General features: G+C 38.2%; 2 protein-coding genes across 2 annotated transcripts; both read left to right on the top strand.

Annotated features, from left to right (window-relative positions):
• Nucleotides 1–9,160: 9,160 nt before the first annotated feature.
• LOC128362324 (interferon-induced protein with tetratricopeptide repeats 5-like) lies at nucleotides 9,161–10,510 on the top strand. The gene has a single exon (XM_053323065.1). The coding sequence runs from the start codon at nucleotides 9,161–9,163 to the stop codon at nucleotides 10,508–10,510; it is 1,350 nt and encodes a 449-aa protein (XP_053179040.1).
• A 5,252-nt stretch (nucleotides 10,511–15,762) lies between these two features.
• LOC128361411 (interferon-induced protein with tetratricopeptide repeats 1-like) lies at nucleotides 15,763–17,073 on the top strand. Its single transcript, XM_053321866.1, has one exon. It carries the CDS (start codon nucleotides 15,778–15,780, stop codon nucleotides 17,071–17,073), a length of 1,296 nt encoding a protein of 431 aa, XP_053177841.1. The 5' UTR covers nucleotides 15,763–15,777.
• Nucleotides 17,074–19,543: the final 2,470 nt, after the last annotated feature.

Here is a 19,543-nt window from a genome sequence, read left to right as displayed (position 1 = left end):
AGTGAGAAATATGCCTTTTGTAAGAAGAAGAATACAGTTCCTTCAGTATGTAAATATTTACCTTCACTCCCTCCTTTTAAACAGGTGTTTCCTGTAATCTGCAGATTACCTCATCATGATGAACCTTATGTTGTCTCTCACTCTGTAAGTTTGTATTGCTGAGAAGTGCATCACATTCAATAACAGTCCTCCATATGACATAATTTACAGCAGAAGTTATACATTCCTGATTTTATATTGCTGCACGCAAAGCGGAAGTGTTTATAAAGAGCAAAAACTTCATTAGAGAACAACTGAGTCGAGGTAACAGCTACATGATGAGGTGAGTGGCTGCTTCTGCATTTTATATTTATAATCAATATTTTTGATGTGTTAAACAGAATGAATACAGTGTAATTAGTTTATTATCAATGAGCTCTCAATTTCTTCCTTCTCTCCTTCTTTCCATTTTTCAGCTCTTCCCCATCTCCCTTTTTTATTTTCTCATTATTTTCTCCGTTGTCACACCTCACACCTTATTCCTGTCCATCTCATTGTCCTATGACTCCTGTTTCCCTCTCAATTGATTTCATCCATAACCTACATTTCCCATTTCAACCCACCTTTCTTCTCACCTGCTTTCCTTCCCTCCCTTTCCTCTGTTTTTCCTCATCCTTTCCACTATTCACTCCTTCCTTGTGTCATTCCTTCCTGCATTTTCATCAGTCCCTCCTCCATTTCTTCCTAATTGATTTCCTTCTTCCATATGAGATGAACATTGCTAAGGAGGTCTTGGATTGAAGCATATTACCATACTGCATATGTGTTGTGTGATATTAGTCATTTTTCTTCTCCATTAGTGCTGCTCAAAATCAGACAACACTGGAGGCCAAACTTGGGGCCCTGCAGTGCCACATCAGTCTGGCTATCGTAAAAGCAGCATCAATACTCTGAAGAGGATTAAAGAAAACAGAAGACATCCCATGCGTAGAGAAATTGATGAGTTTCTTGCTAAGCTTCAAGACTAAGAGCCAATAATAAAGAGGAAACATTTACTGGACTTTAACTGAGCAACATTGTGTCTAACTGCAGAAAAATGTTGATATTCATGCCCGAAGAAATCTGTACATACTCATTAATTTGCATACATATTATTCAAATGCTGATCAAATGTGTATGGCTGAATTGATCTGTTTTTATCACTCAGATGTTCTTTTGGTTCCTTTCATGCACCCTTTACTCAATGTCTTTTTTATGAGGTTATTTACAACCTTACGAACACTGCCAGGTCAACTTTAACTTAATTTATTTCAAAATTCAGGGACTTTTAAAATCAGATCACTGAATGTAAGCAGAAAATATAAGAGGGCTCAACTTTATGATGCCCTGTATTTTTTAATTTTTCCTTCAAATTGGTACTGTGTGTTACTTTGTAAGTTGTGGCTGCACTGTAAACTGTTTCTCAAGCCTCCCTTTTGTTCCCCATTACACAAGTTTTATTTAAAGGTGCAGTTTGTATAATTTACTGGTATCTATCAGAACAGTCAAAAATGCAATATAATAATATTCATACTTATGTTTTAATTAGCGTATAATCCCCTGAAAATAATAATTGTTGGGAGCTGATGTTTTTCAATGGAGGCTGCCATGTTGGACCACCATGTTTCTACAGTAGCCCAGAATGGACAAACCAAACACTGACTCTAGAGATGCCTTTCACATTTTTAATGAGATTCTGTGACACTGTAAGTTCTCCTACATGCTTGAAAAGGGAGGAGCACTCATTTATTTGCATTCTGTGATCTCACCACTAGATGCTGCTAAATCCTACACAATGGTGTTTTAATGCTTTATCCACTCAAGAGGATTGTTCCCAATTATTGATTGTGTGTTTTTCTTTTTTGGTTTAGTAGTGGTATATGTGATATCTTTAAAAATAATAAAAAATAACAAATTGAAAGCAATAGATACACTGACCATCTCATAACGTTGTTTTATCGAAACTTTTAAATTAAAATTACATATTAATCTAGGCAGAGAAACTATCTAATAGTGAAAACATTTTGATCTCTTGTTCATCAATTCAGCCCGTAAGACGCAAAATTGTAACTTGGTAAATTTATACTTATGTTTTTCTTCAGTGTTAACTTTTAGTACCTTTCTCTTCTTTCTTTTTAACAATATTACAGATTCTGGTTTCCATAAGACACACAAATGTTTTCCTCACTGTGAAATCACATGTTAAGGTTTTATTGTAATGATATCCCAACATTCACAAAAACACAAAAGTCATCTTGATAACTCAACAATACAATAAGTTCAAAGAAAACGCATAATTGTATGCAAATAACACTTTTTGCATGCTCACTGTAGTCTATAGTTTTATTTCCCATCCCTCTGCCATTCTGATCCCAATCAAAGCTCATAACTTACTTGCTGTCATATCTGGGGCATCAATTGTCACAGGCTGTTCTGCTCTTCTCCTGCTGCTGGTAAATTTCCAGTCATCACACACCTGCTCTACTCCTGCTAATCAGCCACACCCACCTCATCAGTTAACTCAGTTCACCTGGGCTTCATCAGTTATCGCCTGGACTCTCAGCTGCACCCAATCTATAATCAAGCCTGTATACTCCTGTTGTCCTCACTCTTTGCCACACCAGTGAGATGCCTTAACAGATTTGAGGCAATCCTTGAGAGACACACCGCTCTAAATGCCATTCGTGTTTTGATGCCCAGGCACAGGCAATAACTGCATTTGCTATGCAGTTACAACAGTTAACGGCTGCTATCAGTGCACGAACCCAGGCTACTGGGCTGCGCCATATACCTCCTGTTCCTGCTGATGAGCAGCAACCCCCGGCTCAGGCCTGTGCCTCGGCCTCTGACGAGCAGCTACCCCAGGCTCCGGCCTGTGTCTCGGCCTCTGCGGACGAGCAGCAACCCCAGGCCCTGGACTCCACCTTGGCCTCGGCTGACAAGCAGCCTGCCTCGACTTTGCCTGGTGCTAAGCCACCCCCAGCGCCTAAGCTCCCGGTGATCCAACTCCCTCATCCTCTTGGGCCCAGTGTGTGGACAAGGGGTCTTGGATGTTGACCTCCAAGAGGGTTTCCGGTTCTGCCTCCATCCCCCGCCACGGAGGGGTCCGGCTTCAGGTTCTGCCTCCATCCCCGGCCACCGAGGGGTCCGGCCTCAAATTCTGTCTCTATCCCCGGCCACCGAGGGGTCCGACTTCAGGTTCTGCCTCCGTCCCCGGCCACCGAGGGGTCCGACTTCAGGTTCTGCCTCCATCCCCGGCCACCGAGGGGTCCGGCCTCAAATTCTGTCTCTATCCCCGGCCACCGAGGGGTCCGGCCTCAAATTCTGTCTCTGTCGTCAGCCACGGGGGGTTCCAGCTCAGATTCCTGTCTCTGCCTCTGCTGCTGGCCTGTTTTTCTGGTTTCGACCCTGCTTGCCTTGGACTTCCTCTACTCATGTCTTCCCTGGGGAACGCACTAGTCTTCTGTCCCTGACCTTGAATATTGCCTGTGTCTGTGGCGTCCTCTGGCTTTTGATCGAGACTCCTGCCTGGTCATACACCTCAACTCTGAGTGCTACTGGCATGATCTTACCTGCTGCCTACTCTGTGTCATCAGTGACCCTGAGCCCTGCCTGTTGCCCTACGCAATCTGCCTATACCTTTTCGGTTACCTTGTGGAAATAATGATAACTGTTGTTCTGTGCTGCTATTGGGTCCTGCCACTGCCATCTGTTGCATGACTGAAGACATCAGCTGTTCACATCACCAGAGGCCTGTACTACGAAGCTGGATTAACCTATCCAGGATCTCTCTCCGTTACCTGGGTTGACTTATCCAGATCTTCGCAGTCCAGGATAAGCGGTACTACGAAGCTGGTTATCAACTCGGTAAATCAACCCAGGGTTTTCCAATCTGGATCTCTGCGCGTTCACATAAAGGGGAGGTGTTTGCAGCGTCTGACCAATCACAAACATGGAGAAACCCTGCAGAGCAGACTACTTTACCATGGAGGAGCAGACAATTATTCTTCAACAATATGAAGTATTCAATCACATCATCCAGGCCAAAAGCAACACTGTTGCTGCAGCAAAAGCCAGGAAGGAATGCTGGCAGAAAATTGCTGACTCTGTTAATGTGTAAATTCATGAGATCATACAATATTAATTTATCAGACAATATAAACGGACAGCACTCTGATCACACAATGCCACTTTATTACGGCACAGACGTTTCGGGCAGATCGCTTCCTCAGTGCCCTTCCTTTCATAGAGACATTAAGTTAGTTTAATATTCAACATTCAAAATACAAACCTATTATGCGCTTCAACCATTTGAGTGAATGATGTCAAACCAAATGTATAACATACAGAATAATATCCCTCACGTGCCTCAATGATTATTTTTTAAATATATATTTTGGCCAATTAAAAAATTGCATCTATCCCTAAAAGCTCATTCTCTCCTAAGCGCTCCTCTCGCCATCCGCGCACCAATGTTGACAGCCAGGATCTTTTAAGAATGGGCAGGTCATTTTCTGAGAGAGCTGATTGGTCAGGAGGTGGTGCTTTTATACTCATTGATCTCTTATCCAGAACATAACCTGCTCCGGAGCAGGTTAGCCGTTCAGCATAAGTTGCCATGGTGATTTACCCCGGTAAGAAGTGAACCAGCTTCGTAGTACGGAAAACCCAGGGTTAACCCTGAAGTTACCTCGATAAGAGAAAATCCAGCTTCGTAGTACAGGCCTCTGGTCACATCTAACCAATAACACACTGTCACACCTTCATTGTCAGCTTCTCATATTGCAGCTGTCTTTTTTTTAATAGGTTTTCTCCTTCTCTGCTTTAGTGCTTTCTTGACCCTGTTTTGTATGACCCATCACCTCCTCATCACGGCAAAGACTTAATCAGCCTGATCAGTCACCACCACTAGTGTCGAGTGTGGGAGATCTAACTTGCTGCTGCTCAGGACTGAAGTCCTTCGATTCAAGCATTTTAATTTTGGTATTTAACCCTGCAGAGTTAAATACCTTTTTATCATCTGTATAATAACTCTTTTTGCTTCATTCTCTTGTCTTCTCTGAGTCAAACGTTTGTTCTTCCTCTTTGCTCAGAATGAAACTAACACTTTAAAACCTTCATATACCTCCACCAGTGATGTTTCAATTGCTTCACTGTGTTTTTCCAGAGCCCAACGTCAAATGACAGTGTTTCTCAATGAAATAGAAGGAAGTGAATCCACCAGTCATTATGATGATGAACTCTATTAGTATGCAACCTTTATACAAGAAATGCAGCCCAAAGTGCTTTACAGTGAAGACATATGCACAAAGTGTCACATGAACGTGTAACAAACAATGCTAAAGGACTGAAGTCCTTCTATTCAAACATTTTAATTCAGTATTTAACCCTGCAGAGTTCAATACCTAATCGCCAACATCATCTCGATAACTCTTTTTGCTTCATTCTCTTGCCTGTCTTGAGTCAAATGTTTGTTCTTCGTCTTTGCTCAGAATGAAACTAACACTTCAAAGTACAGTGTTTCCTTCTGAAATAGAGGAAAGTGAATCCACCACAGTCATGATAACAATGAACTCTATGACACCGCCTCTCATGACATCCTCCTGGACAGATTAGCCTCCATTGGAATCACTGACATCCCACTGGCTTGGTTCACATCATATCTCTCTGGCCGCACACAGTTTGTTCAAATCAAAAACCTGAGATCCGGCTCCTCTCCAGTCTCTAGTGGTGTTCCCCAGGGCTCTGTCCTTGGCCCCCTCCTGTTTATTATTTATCTTCTGCCTCTTGGTCACATTCTCAGGAAATTTGACATACAATTCCACTGTTACGCTGATGATACCCAACTCTATCTTTCCACTAAGCCTACTTCCACTCAGCCACCTACAGCTCTATCTGACTGCTTACTGGAAATTAAATCATGGCTCTCACTAAATTTTCTTAAACTCATCGGTGAAAAAACTGAGGTCCTCCTCATTGGTACCAGATCAACCCTAGCAACACTCAACACTTTCTCCATGTCCATCGACAATTCCACTGTTCCTCCATCCCCCCCAAGTAAAAAGCCTGGGTGGCATCCTGGACAGCACAGTATCTTTTGAAGCCCACATCAATAGCGTTACTCGGTTTGCATACTTCCATCTACGTAACATCAATCGTCTCCGTCCCTCACTTTCACCAACCTGCACCGCTATCCTGGTAAACAGCCTGATCACATCCCGTCTGAACTACTGTAACTCTCTCCTCTTTGGCCTTCCACGGAAATCTCTCCACAAACTCCAACTTGTACAGAACGCAGCCGCCCGTCTCATAACCAGAACTCCCTTTATTGAACACATCACTCCTGCCCTGCAGCAACTTCACTGACTCCCTATCAAATCCCGCATTGACTTTAAGATTCTACTCCTCACATTCAAGATCCTTCACAATCTGGCACCATCATATCTCTCTGAACTTATTCACATCTAAACACCTTATCGAACTCTCCGATCCTCCTCTGCCAACCAGCTCTTCGCTCCATCTGCCAACTTAACCACCATGGGGTCAAGAGCTTTCAGCCGATCAGCCCCTCGCCTATGGAACTCTCTCCCACCAGACATTCGCACTTCAGACTCTGTCTCCACCTTTAAATCCCGCCTGAAAACGCACCTTTTCAGAGTGGCCTACTCTATCTCCCATTAACTATGCAATCTTCATTCTTGTTTATTTATTATATTAATGCACTTTGAAGTCACGTTCATATTTATTCTTCTTTATTCTTTGTCTTTGCACTAAATGTCACCTGTTTTGTATTGTTTGATGTACTGTTGTTGTGTTATATGTGCCTTGTAAGGTGACCTTGAGTGCGTTGAAAGGCGCCTTTAAATAAAATGCATTATTATTATTATTATTATTATTATTATTATTATTCATTAGTAACATTAATGAATTAAAATATTTACCATACCTATCATTAACTAAACAAAGTAATCGTACCCTTCTGTCATCATAAGAACAGTGAATAACAATATCAACAAAGAATACAAATATTTGTGGAAGTTGCAGAATAAATACTACTTCAAATAATTTTACAGATATAAACAAGAAGCCTGACATATTGTTTCCCCATAAGCAACAGTTAATGGGCTGGTTTTACTTGACTGTACTTGACTTTTATGAAATTTGCTTTGCTGTAAGCTTTGTAGTGATCTGATGGGGAATGTGTAATGATTAATATGATTTATAACCTGAATGTAATCACAAAGTGTGTAGATAGAAACTTGTACATGATACTAATACCATTAAATAATCAACATTAAATCTTCTAAAAGTTTGTTTTGGTGGTTAATTCACAAGAAATGTATCTTCTCTACATAGTTTTGCTGCAAACATCAAAACTACTGCCAATTTTAAAGGACGGGTTCTCAATCTTTAAATTTTTTTTTTTTCAAAAGGAATTTCTGTGTTACAGTGTTCAGACTGTGTTTCACTTCACAGGAAATGTGAATGTGAATTTCCAACCAACCATCAGTACATGTTTGCAGTGTGTGGGAGTGCAGGATTATCAGCCGTGAGTCACCAGTGTGTCAATACAGGTAAATATTGTGTTATCTGATGATATTCACCTGAATGAAGCATGATATGTAGTATCGAGGAAGAATGATAAAGACTTCCACAACGAATTTCTTGAAAAACAAAACCAGGTCAGAAGAGTTCATGATTTATTTTTGTTTGTTTGTTTTAAAGATATATTCCCTATAATCTTAAAAAAAATACTTAAGTACTTTAGTACAATTTTGAGGAAATATTCCACTTCTATAATTCTATCATGTACTATGTATCATATACTGTAATATTTCAGAGGGACATATTACACGTTTTACTGCACCACATTCATCTGAAGGATATAGTTACTAGCTACTTTTTTGATCAATATGAAATATACAATATTATAGATTTACGCAACAACATAACTTATTAAAATATGCTTTACTTCAACAACATTAAAATGCACATCAATGAATCAGTATTAATATTATAATAGTACTAATATAGTATATAATAGTATCATATACTGTAGCATATGATACATATATCAGTTTAAATTGAGACAATTTCCATAATGAGTACTTTTGATACCATAAATTCATTTTGCTTACCTTGCAAATTTTTTATTTTTGCTTTTTTATGGAACACTGTTATTTGTAATTTCTTTCATTATGCTATTGTTACCTTTACTGAAACACTTACATGCTGTTTTAAGTGTAATGCTGGAATCCACAAAGAGGTTTCTTCCAACTTTGAGGTGGTTGTACTAACCCTAAACCTAACCAACCAGGCAAATCTGAAAACTGTCCAATTGTCACAAATGTCACAGATATACTGCATATCATTTGGACATACATCACTTGATTTTATTGGTTTGATTTAGCTGAAGTACACTATCACTAACTCTGTGTCAAAATTTAGTTTTAAGACTTTTATATATCATTTTTTTTTACTATTTGGATGATTGTTCAGAAAATACAAAATAGTGAAAATTACTGAGAAATGATTCCCCGAAGACTAAGTGAACTATTGATTAATTATCAAAACTGTTTCAAAATAATCTGATAATGACATCAAATTAACTGGTAAAAAAACTTGGAGGGGACAAAGGTTATATTTTATTTCTTTACCTTTCTCTGAACGGCCATTCAGAGATTTTTTTCAAAATCATTTCTTAGAATGTGAAAGTTATCACCTGAGCTCCATGAAGGTTTTTTGTGTGCACACATGTGGCCGTAGGTTTCTATTACCGGGAAAGTCCAAAGTCAGTCCTCCACATGTCGTCATTTACAGCACCATATATTATATAATTATTGATTTAATGGTGCTACGGCCGAAGCACAAGTGTTTATAAACAGCAAAAACTTCATTGGAGAACAACTGAGTCCAGTTAACAGCTACATGATGAGGTGAGTGGCTGCATTTCACATTTATAATCAACACTCTTAATATGTTCATTATATAATATCTACAGACAGTTGTTTTTTTTTATCAGCTCTCCATTCCCTCTTTTTCATTCCATTCCCTCCTTAATTTGCTCCTATTTCTTTATTTCTCCACTTTCTTTATTTTCTCCCCCTCTCCTCAACTCACCGAGCATATTACCATACTGCATATGTGTTGTGTGATATTAGTGGTTTTTCTTCTCCATAGTGCTGCTCAAAGTCAGATGACAATGGAAGCCAAACTTGGGGCCCTGCAGTGCCACTTCACCTGGGACCTGGACCCCAGCAGGTCTGAACTGTTCCATTTCAGGGACATGCTGGAGGACATCACCACTGAGGAGGGAAACAGCTGGCTGGGTCACATTTACAACCTGCAGGGGTACATTCACTACCAGCTGGGCTTCACTGAAGATGCCCAGTGTTTCTTCAGCAGGGCTGCAGAGGCCTTCCGCCACATGAGAAACACTGGCTCAGATGAAGGTCCCTGGTTGGTGGTGAACTATGGGAATCTGGCTTGGTTGCACCACCAGCTGGGAGAACAAGCAGAGAGTCAGACTTACCTGTCAAAGGTCGACACCCTACTGAAAGAATACCCATCTCCATCAGAGGATGAGTTCCATCCAGAGATCTACGCTGAAAAAGCCTGGACCCTGATGAAGTTTGGCAGAGACAAAACACAGATGGCTGTAGATTACTTCGAGAGAGCCATCAGGATGCAGCCAGACATGGTGGAGTGGCAGACCAGTCATGTGATAGTTTTAGAGAATATTTATGGGCACGGTGACAAACAGCTGGAGGAAAACATCCTGGAGAAAATGAGAATCGCCAAAGAAAACGATCCAGACAACTTGTACCTTGCTGCTCTGTACCTTAAGGCATGTGCAAAGAAAGGAAGACAAATTGAAGATGAAGCACGTGAGTTGGCTGAAAAGGTTTTGAGAAAGCCTCTAGGCAGATACAGTGGCATAAGACCTTTACTAACACTGTACAGACTCTATGTATCTGAGGATGAGGCTATTAATTTGGCAGAGGAGGCTCTGGAAAGACAACCAGATGAACGTCATCTAAAGTGGTGTGCTGCAATGTGCTACAAATGGAGGGTTTATTCAAACAGGGACAATCCCCTGGAGCCAAGAATGATAGACAGAGCAATCAGTCTCCATAAAGAAGTGATCTCTCTTTACCCTGATTCTTCACCTAAAGAAAAAATTGCTCTCGCAACCCTACATACAAAGTTGAGTCACTGCCAGGCTGATGCTGACCAGATTTACCAGGATCTGCTAGAAAGTGATCTTGAACCTGCAGACAGACAGATGGTTTACAACTCCTATGCCAAACATTTGCATTTCATTCGAAAGGAAAGCTACAAGGCAATAAAATATCACATGAAGGCAGCACAGATACCCCAAAAATCTGGCTTCCGTAAGAGCAGCATCATTGCTCTGGAGAGAATTACAGAAAAAAGAAGACATCCCATGTGTAGAGAAATTGAAGAGTTTCTTGCTAATCTGGAAGAGTAAGAGCCAATAACAAAGAGGAAACATTTACTGCACTTCAACTGAGCAGAAAAATGTTGATAATCATGTCCTGAAAAAACTGTACATACTCATAAATCTGATGTGGAAAAGGTGTGGGACATTTGTGGTGTTTAAACTGTTTTTACTTCTCTTTACACTGATCATTTTTCAAACACACAGTGATATTTTAGATTATACTATGAAACATTTTGATCTGTTGTTCATCAGCTTCATCCTGAACTTCAAAAACTCAATAATTTTGTACTAATAAGCATGTGAATGTTGATTTTATTGATATATTTAGCTTCTAATGACATATAACTTTCTTCTAAGGGAGCTTTATTGATGCCTGTGTATCTCTTGTTTGTGTCCTTCTGTTTAAATATTGTGCAATTAAATAAACAAACAAACCAAGAAGTGTATTTGTCAATATTTGAATAATGATGTGAATAGGAACCGCATAATTCAGACTGAAGATTGGGTTATTCAGACATCTTAAATCACTGTGAATGTTCAGGTACACAAGCAAAGCACACCTTGTTGCCAGTGGTGTCAGCAAGTAAACTTCAAACTGAAATGTAGTCTGTCATATCAGATTTTCACTATAAAATTATCATTATCAAAAATAATTCACATTAACAAAAGAGTAGTCGTTGCAAAATTAAAAGTTGACAAGCGGTCCAATTTAAAGATCTTTGTTATAAGTTTAATTATGGCCTGATTATTCCCAGTGTAATTGCTGTAGCTCAGAACTTTATTACTGTAATGATATAATCATACTAATAATGAACTCTTTATTGTTATCTCATTTAATTTTCCATTTGGGCTTTTATTTTTAATGATGACCAAAAATAACCCTATAACTCTAAGCCTAACCCTCCATAAAATTATTCTACATTTTGCACAGATTTCCTGATTCCCAATGTCTTTTAAACACTTTTCCACACCACTGTCAATCATATGTACAAGATATACTTTGACTGTAAACTCTCAATAAATAATGTCTGTGCTTGTCTGAACTTTTATGGTTTCTTATTAAGTCAGAATCATTTATTTATATAGAGAAGTACTTAAAGAGTAGCTTGAAACCAGGATGAAAATCAGTGTTTCTTCCTCTTTAGATAAAAGCTTCCAGTCTGCAGTGGTGGAGGAAACAAAACTTTCTGAAGCCCTGTATCAATGTGAAGTAATTATGTAGAAAATGGGTCACTGTCTGGAAGCTTTTGATACAGTTACAATGGCGCCATCTACTGGTCAGTTGTTGGCACTTCATTTATAATAGATGGATTAAACCTGAAACCATGCTGAAGCAGTCTGAACTCAAGTGGTCTAAGTGAGGCATCGGAACATCTTCCATTGATACCTTTGCCTTTTAAGATTGAAACTATAATAAGTAAACGGCTTTGAGGCTAATATCACTTGTCTATTGCACCTCTGAACACTGATAGGTGTCGTCTGAAATGTGCTTTATTGCTGTATTGTGATTGACAAACCCTGAAGTGTACATCTTCAGCAAGGTGAGATATTAAAACCACATTTTGGTGAGTTATTCTGATCTTTAACATTTTAAACAAACCTTTCAGTGGCCTTAAATCTGTGACATTTAAAGAAGAGATACTGTATGTGTATTTGCATGTATTCATCCTACCAGTGAAATACACAAATACTATGACAATTATTGATAGTCAGGAGCCCAAATAAGCACTTGTGAATATTTTTCTAGTAATTATTCTTTCTATTTGCACTGACCATCAGAAGATCCTTTCACAATGCACTTTAAATGTAGGTGATTGCTTTGCAAAAATGTATTTAAAAGTTTACTTGAAGGTTATACAGAGCTTTACCCTAGCTTTACTGTCAACTTATTCAAAATATCAACAAATACAGCTATGGTAATGGAGATTATATCATTATAACTAAAATGGGATGAGTATCAAATAAACGTTTACATAGTTATATCCACCAAAACCGTAGAATGACCTAAAACCTTAGTTTCAGTACTCCATTCTCTCACCAAACTAAAAAAACAAATGTCTTCTGAGTTTGACATACCACAGAAAAGTGTGTTGTTAACAACCCTTCTAAATTGAATGATTTAAAAAATATAGCCAAATATATGAAGGCTTCAAAGTTGTGTAAAAATCTTTCTCTGCTTTCAAATGCTGTGTGAGTCAGACGAGTTCGCTGAAACCCCGCCCCCTTCCAAGTGTCACCTGTCAATCAAAGTCACCACCTCTACCAGAAACATGGACGCTACGGCTCTCTCTGCCGCTAGCTTACCTGCTAGCTTGGCAGCTAACTCGGCTGCTAGCTCAGCGGCTAATTTGGCTGCTAGCTCGGCAGCTAACTCAGCTAACTGGCTAACTGTAGACTGTAGTAGTAGTAGTAGTGTTAGATGTAGTAACAATAACTCGCCACTAGGAGAGCGGATTCTCAGTCTTATAAAGGAGGTGGAGGGACCAAGGTCACGTGGGCATGCCACTACATCACAGAGTATCCCTTTTTTTGCAGGCTCATAAAATCAGGAAGAATAAGAGGGTGAGAAACAGTTTAAGGCTCTATCTCCACAATTCAGTACTGCATAGTTATCAGCATTTTCACATGTTTTCTGTAACCATTTTCCAACATGTATAATATGTTTAGGAGTAAATCATTGAATTGACTTTACACAGACTTTAACAGGGTCATCTCAGAAGAAACAGTGAGACCTGGTGGCCTTTTGCCAGACATGGCAGCTGATCACAGATGACCTAACAATTCATTAGTAACATTAATGAATTAAAATATCATACCTATCATTAACTAAACAAAGTAATCGTACCCTTCTGTCATCATAAGAGCAGTGAATAACAATATTAACAAAGAATACAAAGGAAAATATTTGTGGAAGTTGCAGAAATAAATACTACTTCAAATAATTTTACAGATAGAAACAAGAAGCCTGACATATTTCCCCTCCCCCCCCATAAGCAACAGTTAATGGGCTGGTTTTACTTGACTGTACTTGACTTTTATGAAATGTGCTTTGCTGTGAGCTTTGTAGTGATCTGATGGGGAATGTGTAATGATTAATATGATTTATAACCTGAATGTAGTCACAAAGTGTGTAGATAGAAACTTTTACATGATACTAATACTATTAAATAATCAACATTAAATCTTCTAAAAGTTTGTTTTGGTGGTTAATTCACAAGAAATTCATGTTCTCTACATAGTTTTGCTGCAAACATCAAAACTACTGCCAATGTTAAAGGACGGGTTCTCAATCTTTAATTTTTTCAGACTGTGTTTCACTTCACAGGAAATGTGAATGTGAATTTCCAAAACTTAACCATAAGTACATGATTGCAGTCCTCCCTTCACACTGAAGGAAAGCACACACTTCTATACAATGCTGGTTTTATAACTATGGTTGCATCTATTCAAAGACACAAAATCACATTCACATGTAGTATCAGACTAATGTTGGTCACAGTGAAGAACAGTAAGTCACTGTACAGTTTCTGTATCCTGTCCGGTTTCACCTGCAGTGTTTCACCTGTGATGATTCTGTGTGTAACAGGACGGTGCAGTGTGAGTGCAGGATTATCAGCCGTGAGTCACCAGTGTGTCAATAGAGATAAATATTGTGTTATCTGATGATATCACCTGAAGGAAGCATGATATGTAGTATCGAGGAAGAATGATAAAGACTTCCACAACGAATTTCCTGGAAAGCAAAACCAGGTCAGAAGAGTTCATAATCTATTTTTGTTTGTTTGTTTTAAAGATATATTCCCTATAATCTTAAAAAAACTTAGTACTTTAGTACAATTTTAGGAAATATTCCACTTCTATAATTCTATCATGTACTATGTATCATATACTATAATATTTCAGAGGGAAATATTACACTTTTTACTGCACCACATTCATCTGAAGGATATAGTTACTAGCTACTTTTTTGATCAATATGAAATATCCATTATTATAGATTTACACAACAACATAGCTTATTAAAATATGCTAACATTAAAATGCTGTTTACATGTGCACATCAATGAATCAGTATTAATATTATAATAGTACTGTAGCATATGATAAATATATCAGTTTAAATTGAGACAATTTCCATAATGAGTACTTTTGATACCTTAAATTCATTTTGCTTACCTTGCAAATTTTGTATTTTTGCTTATGTGGAATTTTTTATGGAACACTGTTATTTGTAATTTCTTTCATTATGCTATTGTTACCTTTACTTAAACACTTACATGCTGTTTTAAGTGTAATGCTGGAATCCACAAAGAGGACAGTTTCTTCCAACTTTGAGGTGGTTGTACTAACCCTAAATCTAGCCAACCAGGCAAATCTGAAAACTGTCCAATTGTCACAAATGTCACAGATATACTGCATATCATTTGGACATACATCATTTGATTTTATTGATTTGAGCTGAAGTACAGTATCACTAACTCTGAGTCAAAATTTAGTTTTAAGACTTTTATTTGTTTAATAATAAAATATCAATAGACCTCACACTACATATATATATAATATATAATTTTTTTTTTACTATTTGGATGATTGTTCAGAAAATACAAAATAGTGAAAATTACTGAGAAATGATTCCCCGAAGACTAAGTGACCTATTGATTAATTATCGAAACTGTTTCAAAATAATCTGATAATGACATCAAATTAATTGGTATAAAAACTTGGAGGGGACAAAGGTTATATTTTATTTCTTTACCTTTCTCTGAACGGCCATTCAGAGATTTTTTTCAAAATCATTTCTTAGAATGTGAAAGTTATCATCTGAGCTCCATGAAGGTTTTTTGTGTGCACACATGTGGCCGTAGGTTTCTATTACCGGGAAAGTCCAAAGTCAGTCCTCCACATGTCGTCATTTACAGCACCATATATTATATAATTATTGATTTAATGGTGCTATGCCCGAAGCACAAGTGTTTATAAACAGCAAAAACTTCATTAGAGAACAACTGAGTCCAGGTAACAGCTACATGATGAGGTGAGTGGCTGCATTTCACATTTACAATCAACACTCTTAATATGTTCATTATATAATATCTACAGACAGTTGTTTTGTTATCAGCTCTCCATTCCCTCTTTTTCATTCCATTCCCTCCTTAATTTGCTTCTATTTCTTCATTTCTCCACTTTCTTTATGTTCTCCCCCTCTCCTTAACTCACTGATCATATTACCATACTACAAATGTGTTGTGTGATATTAGTGTTTTTTCTTCTCCATTAGTGCTGCTCAAAGTCAGATGACAATGGAAGCCAAACTTGGGGCCCTGCAGTGCCACTTCACCTGGGATCTGGACCCCAGCAGGTCTGAACTATTCCGTTTCAGGGACATGCTGGAGGACATTGGCACTGAGGAGGGAAACAGCTGGCTGGGTCACATTTACAACCTGCAGGGGTACATTCACTACCAGCTGGGCTTCACTGAAGATGCCCGGCGTTTCTTCAGCAGGGCTGCAGAGGCCTTCCGCCAGATGAGAAACACTGGCTCAGATGAAGGTCCCTGGTTGGTGGTGAACTATGGGAACCTGGCTTGGCTGCACCGCCAGCTGGGAGAACAAGCAGAGTGTGAGACTTACTTGTCAAAGGTCGACACCCTGCTGAAAGAATACCCATCTCCATCAGAGGATGAGCTTCATCCAGAGATCTACGCTGAAAAAGCCTGGACCCTGATGAAGTTTGGCAGAGACAAAATGCTGCTGGCTGCAGATTACTTTGAGAGAGCCATCAGGATGCAGCCAGACATGGTGGAGTGGCAGACCAATCATGTGATAGTTTTGGAGATTATTTATGGGCATGGTGACGAACTACTGGAGGAGAACATCCTGGAGAAAATGAAAATCGCCAAAGAAAATGATCCAGACAACTTGTACCTTGCTGCTCTGTACCTTAAAGCATGTGCAAAGAAAGGCAGAAAAATTGAAGATGAAGCACGTGAGTTGGCTGAAAAGGTTTTGAGAAAGCCTCTAAGCTGGTACAGTGGTATAAGACCATTATTAACACTGTACAGAATCTATGTATCTGAGGATGAGGCTATTGATTTGGCAGAGGAGGCTCTGGAAAGACAACCAGATGAACGTCATCTCAAGTGGTGTGCTGCAATGTGCTACAAATGGAGGGTTTACTCAAACAGGGACAATCCCCTGGAGCCAAAAAAGATAGACCGAGCAATCAGTCTCCATAAAGAGGTGATCTCTCTTTACCCTGATTCTTCACCTAAAGTAAAAATAGCTCTCGCAAGCATACATGCAAAGTTGAATCTCAGCCAGGATGATGCTGACCAGCTTTACCAGGATCTACTAGAGAGTGATCTGGAACCTGCAGACAGACAGATGCTTTACAACTCCTATGCCAAGTATTTGCACTTTAATCGAAAGGATAGCTACAAGTCAGTAGAATATCACATGAAGGCAGCAGAGATACCACATCAATCTGCCTTCCGTAAGAGCAGCATTATTACTCTGGAGAAGATTAAAGAAAGAAGAAGACATCCCATGTGTAGAGAAATTGAAGAGTTTCTTGCTAATCTGGAAGAGTAAGAGCCAATAACAAAGAGGAAACATTTACTGCACTTTAACTGAGCAGAAAAATGTTGATAATCATGTCCTGAAAAAATCTGTACATACTCATAAATCTGATGTGGAAAAGGTGTGGGACATTTGTGGTGTTTAAACTGTTTTTATTTCTCTTTACACTGATCATTTTTCAAAAACACAATGATATTTTAGATTATACTATGAAACATTTGGATCTGTTGTTCATCAGCTTCATCCTGAACTTCAAAAACCCAATAATTTTGTACTAATAAGCATGTGAATGTTGATTTTATTGATATATTTAGCTTCTAATGACATATAACTTTCTTCTAAGGGAGCTTTATTGATGCCTGTGTATCTATTCTTTGTGACCTTCTGTTTAAATATTGTGCAATTAAATAAACAAACAAACCAAGAAGTGTATTTGTCAATATTTGAATAATGATGTGAATAGGAGCCACATCATTCAGACTGAAGACTGGGTTATTCATACATCTTAAATCACTGTGAATGTTCAGGCAAACACACATAAGCAAAGCACATCTTGTTGCCAGTGGTGTCAGCAAGTAAACTTAACTTCAAACTGAAATTAGAAATTAGTCATATCAGATTTTCACTACAAGATTATCATTATCAAAAATAATTCACAATAACATTATTATCATGATTTGTATAGACAAAACATATATGTATAAAAAAAAGAAAAAAAGAGTAGTAGTTGCAAAATTAAAAGTTGACAAGCGGTCCAATTTAAAGATCTTTGTTATAAGTTTAATTATGGCCTGATTATTCCCAGTGTAATTGCTGTAGCTCAGAACTTTATTACTGTAATGATATAATCATACTAATAATGAACTCTTTATTGTTATCTCATTTAATTTTCCATTTGGGCTTTTATTTTTAATGATGACCGAAAATAACCCTATAACTCTACGCCTAACCCTCCATAAAATTATTCTACATTTTGCACAGATTTCCTGATTCCCAATGTCTTTTCCATACTTGTTCACACCACTGTCAATCATATGTACAAGATATACTTTTGACTGTAAACTCTCAATAAATTATGTCTGTGCTTGTCTGAACTTTTATGGTTTCTTATTAAGTCAGAATCATTTATTTATATAGAGAAGTACTTAAAGAGTAGCTTGAAACCAGGATGAAAATCAGCGTTTCTTCCTCTTTAGATAAAAGCTTCCAGTCTGCAGTGGTGGAGGAAACAAAACTTTCTGAAGCCCTGTATCAATGTGAAGTAATTATGTAGAAAATGGGTCACTGTCTGGAAGCTTTTGATACAGTTACAATGGCGCCATCTACTGGTCAGTTGTTGGCACTTCATTTATAATAGATGGATTAAACCTGAAACCATGCTGAAGCAGTCTGAACTCAAGTGGTCTAACTGAGGCATTGGAACATCTTCTATTGATACCTTTGCCTTTTAAGATTGAAACTATAATAAGTAAACTGCTTTGAGGTTAATATAACTTGTCTATTGCAGCTCTGAACACTGATAGGTGTCATCTGAAATGTGCTTTATTGCTTTATTGTGATTGACACACCCTGAAGTGTACATCTTCAGCAAGGTTTATGTCACATGTTAGTATATCCTTTTTGCTCAGAAAGAAACACTTCAAAACACATGTACATCTCCACCAGTGATGTGTCATCCTCTTCACAGTTTCTTCACAGCTCAAGGTGTGAAAAAACTTCCTTCTACTTGTCTGTGAAAGAAGGAAGTGAAACTACCATAGTAATAATAATTATGACTTCTATTTGTGTGCAGCATTTCATACAAGAACTGCAGCTCAAAGTGTTTTACAATGAAGACATGATATGCACCAAGTGTTCCACATGAAAAAAGTAATTAAAAGAACAAAAGGACATTTTACAAAATATCAATGTAAAGAGATGCTAAATAAAACCCACTTAATATAAATGAATGAAAATACAATACATAGAATGCATGAAATCAAGTAAAGTACATTTTAAATGAAGCAAAGCACAGAAAGAATATCTGGTTGCATCAGTAAAGTTGTGGCTATTTAAAGGCTAAAGTGAGGAGTTATGTATTTGGCTTTCTTTCAGAAATATTTAGCAACCTGCTTTCCCTGATATCTAATTAATTGTTGATGACCTTTTACTCTACAGCGATATAAAAAAGAAAAGCAGAAGGGTTCACAGGCGGGTGCTAATTCAATGTGTTGTTCAGAAGTATTTTAGACACTAGTTGCTGTGATGTGTCAGTATTTACAGACCAAACTGAGCCGACAGCAGCACATTTTGAAGTGTGATGTGCTGAAGTGCACCACTGTGGTTATAAGACAACATGGACCTGAAGCCTAAGAGATCGGACTTTGTTGCTTTTTACATTATAATGGAGAGCAAAGTTCTTGCATCTTTGTATAATAAAGACAGACAAACCTCTCTAAAGAAATCACCTCTGGTCTCTGCATGTCTCTGCTATTTATGTCAA

The sequence above is a fragment of the Scomber japonicus genome, chromosome 7, assembly GCF_027409825.1.
Source record: "Scomber japonicus isolate fScoJap1 chromosome 7, fScoJap1.pri, whole genome shotgun sequence".
NCBI lineage: Eukaryota > Metazoa > Chordata > Actinopteri > Scombriformes > Scombridae > Scomber > Scomber japonicus.
This window is presented reverse-complemented; position numbering and strand designations above follow the sequence as displayed.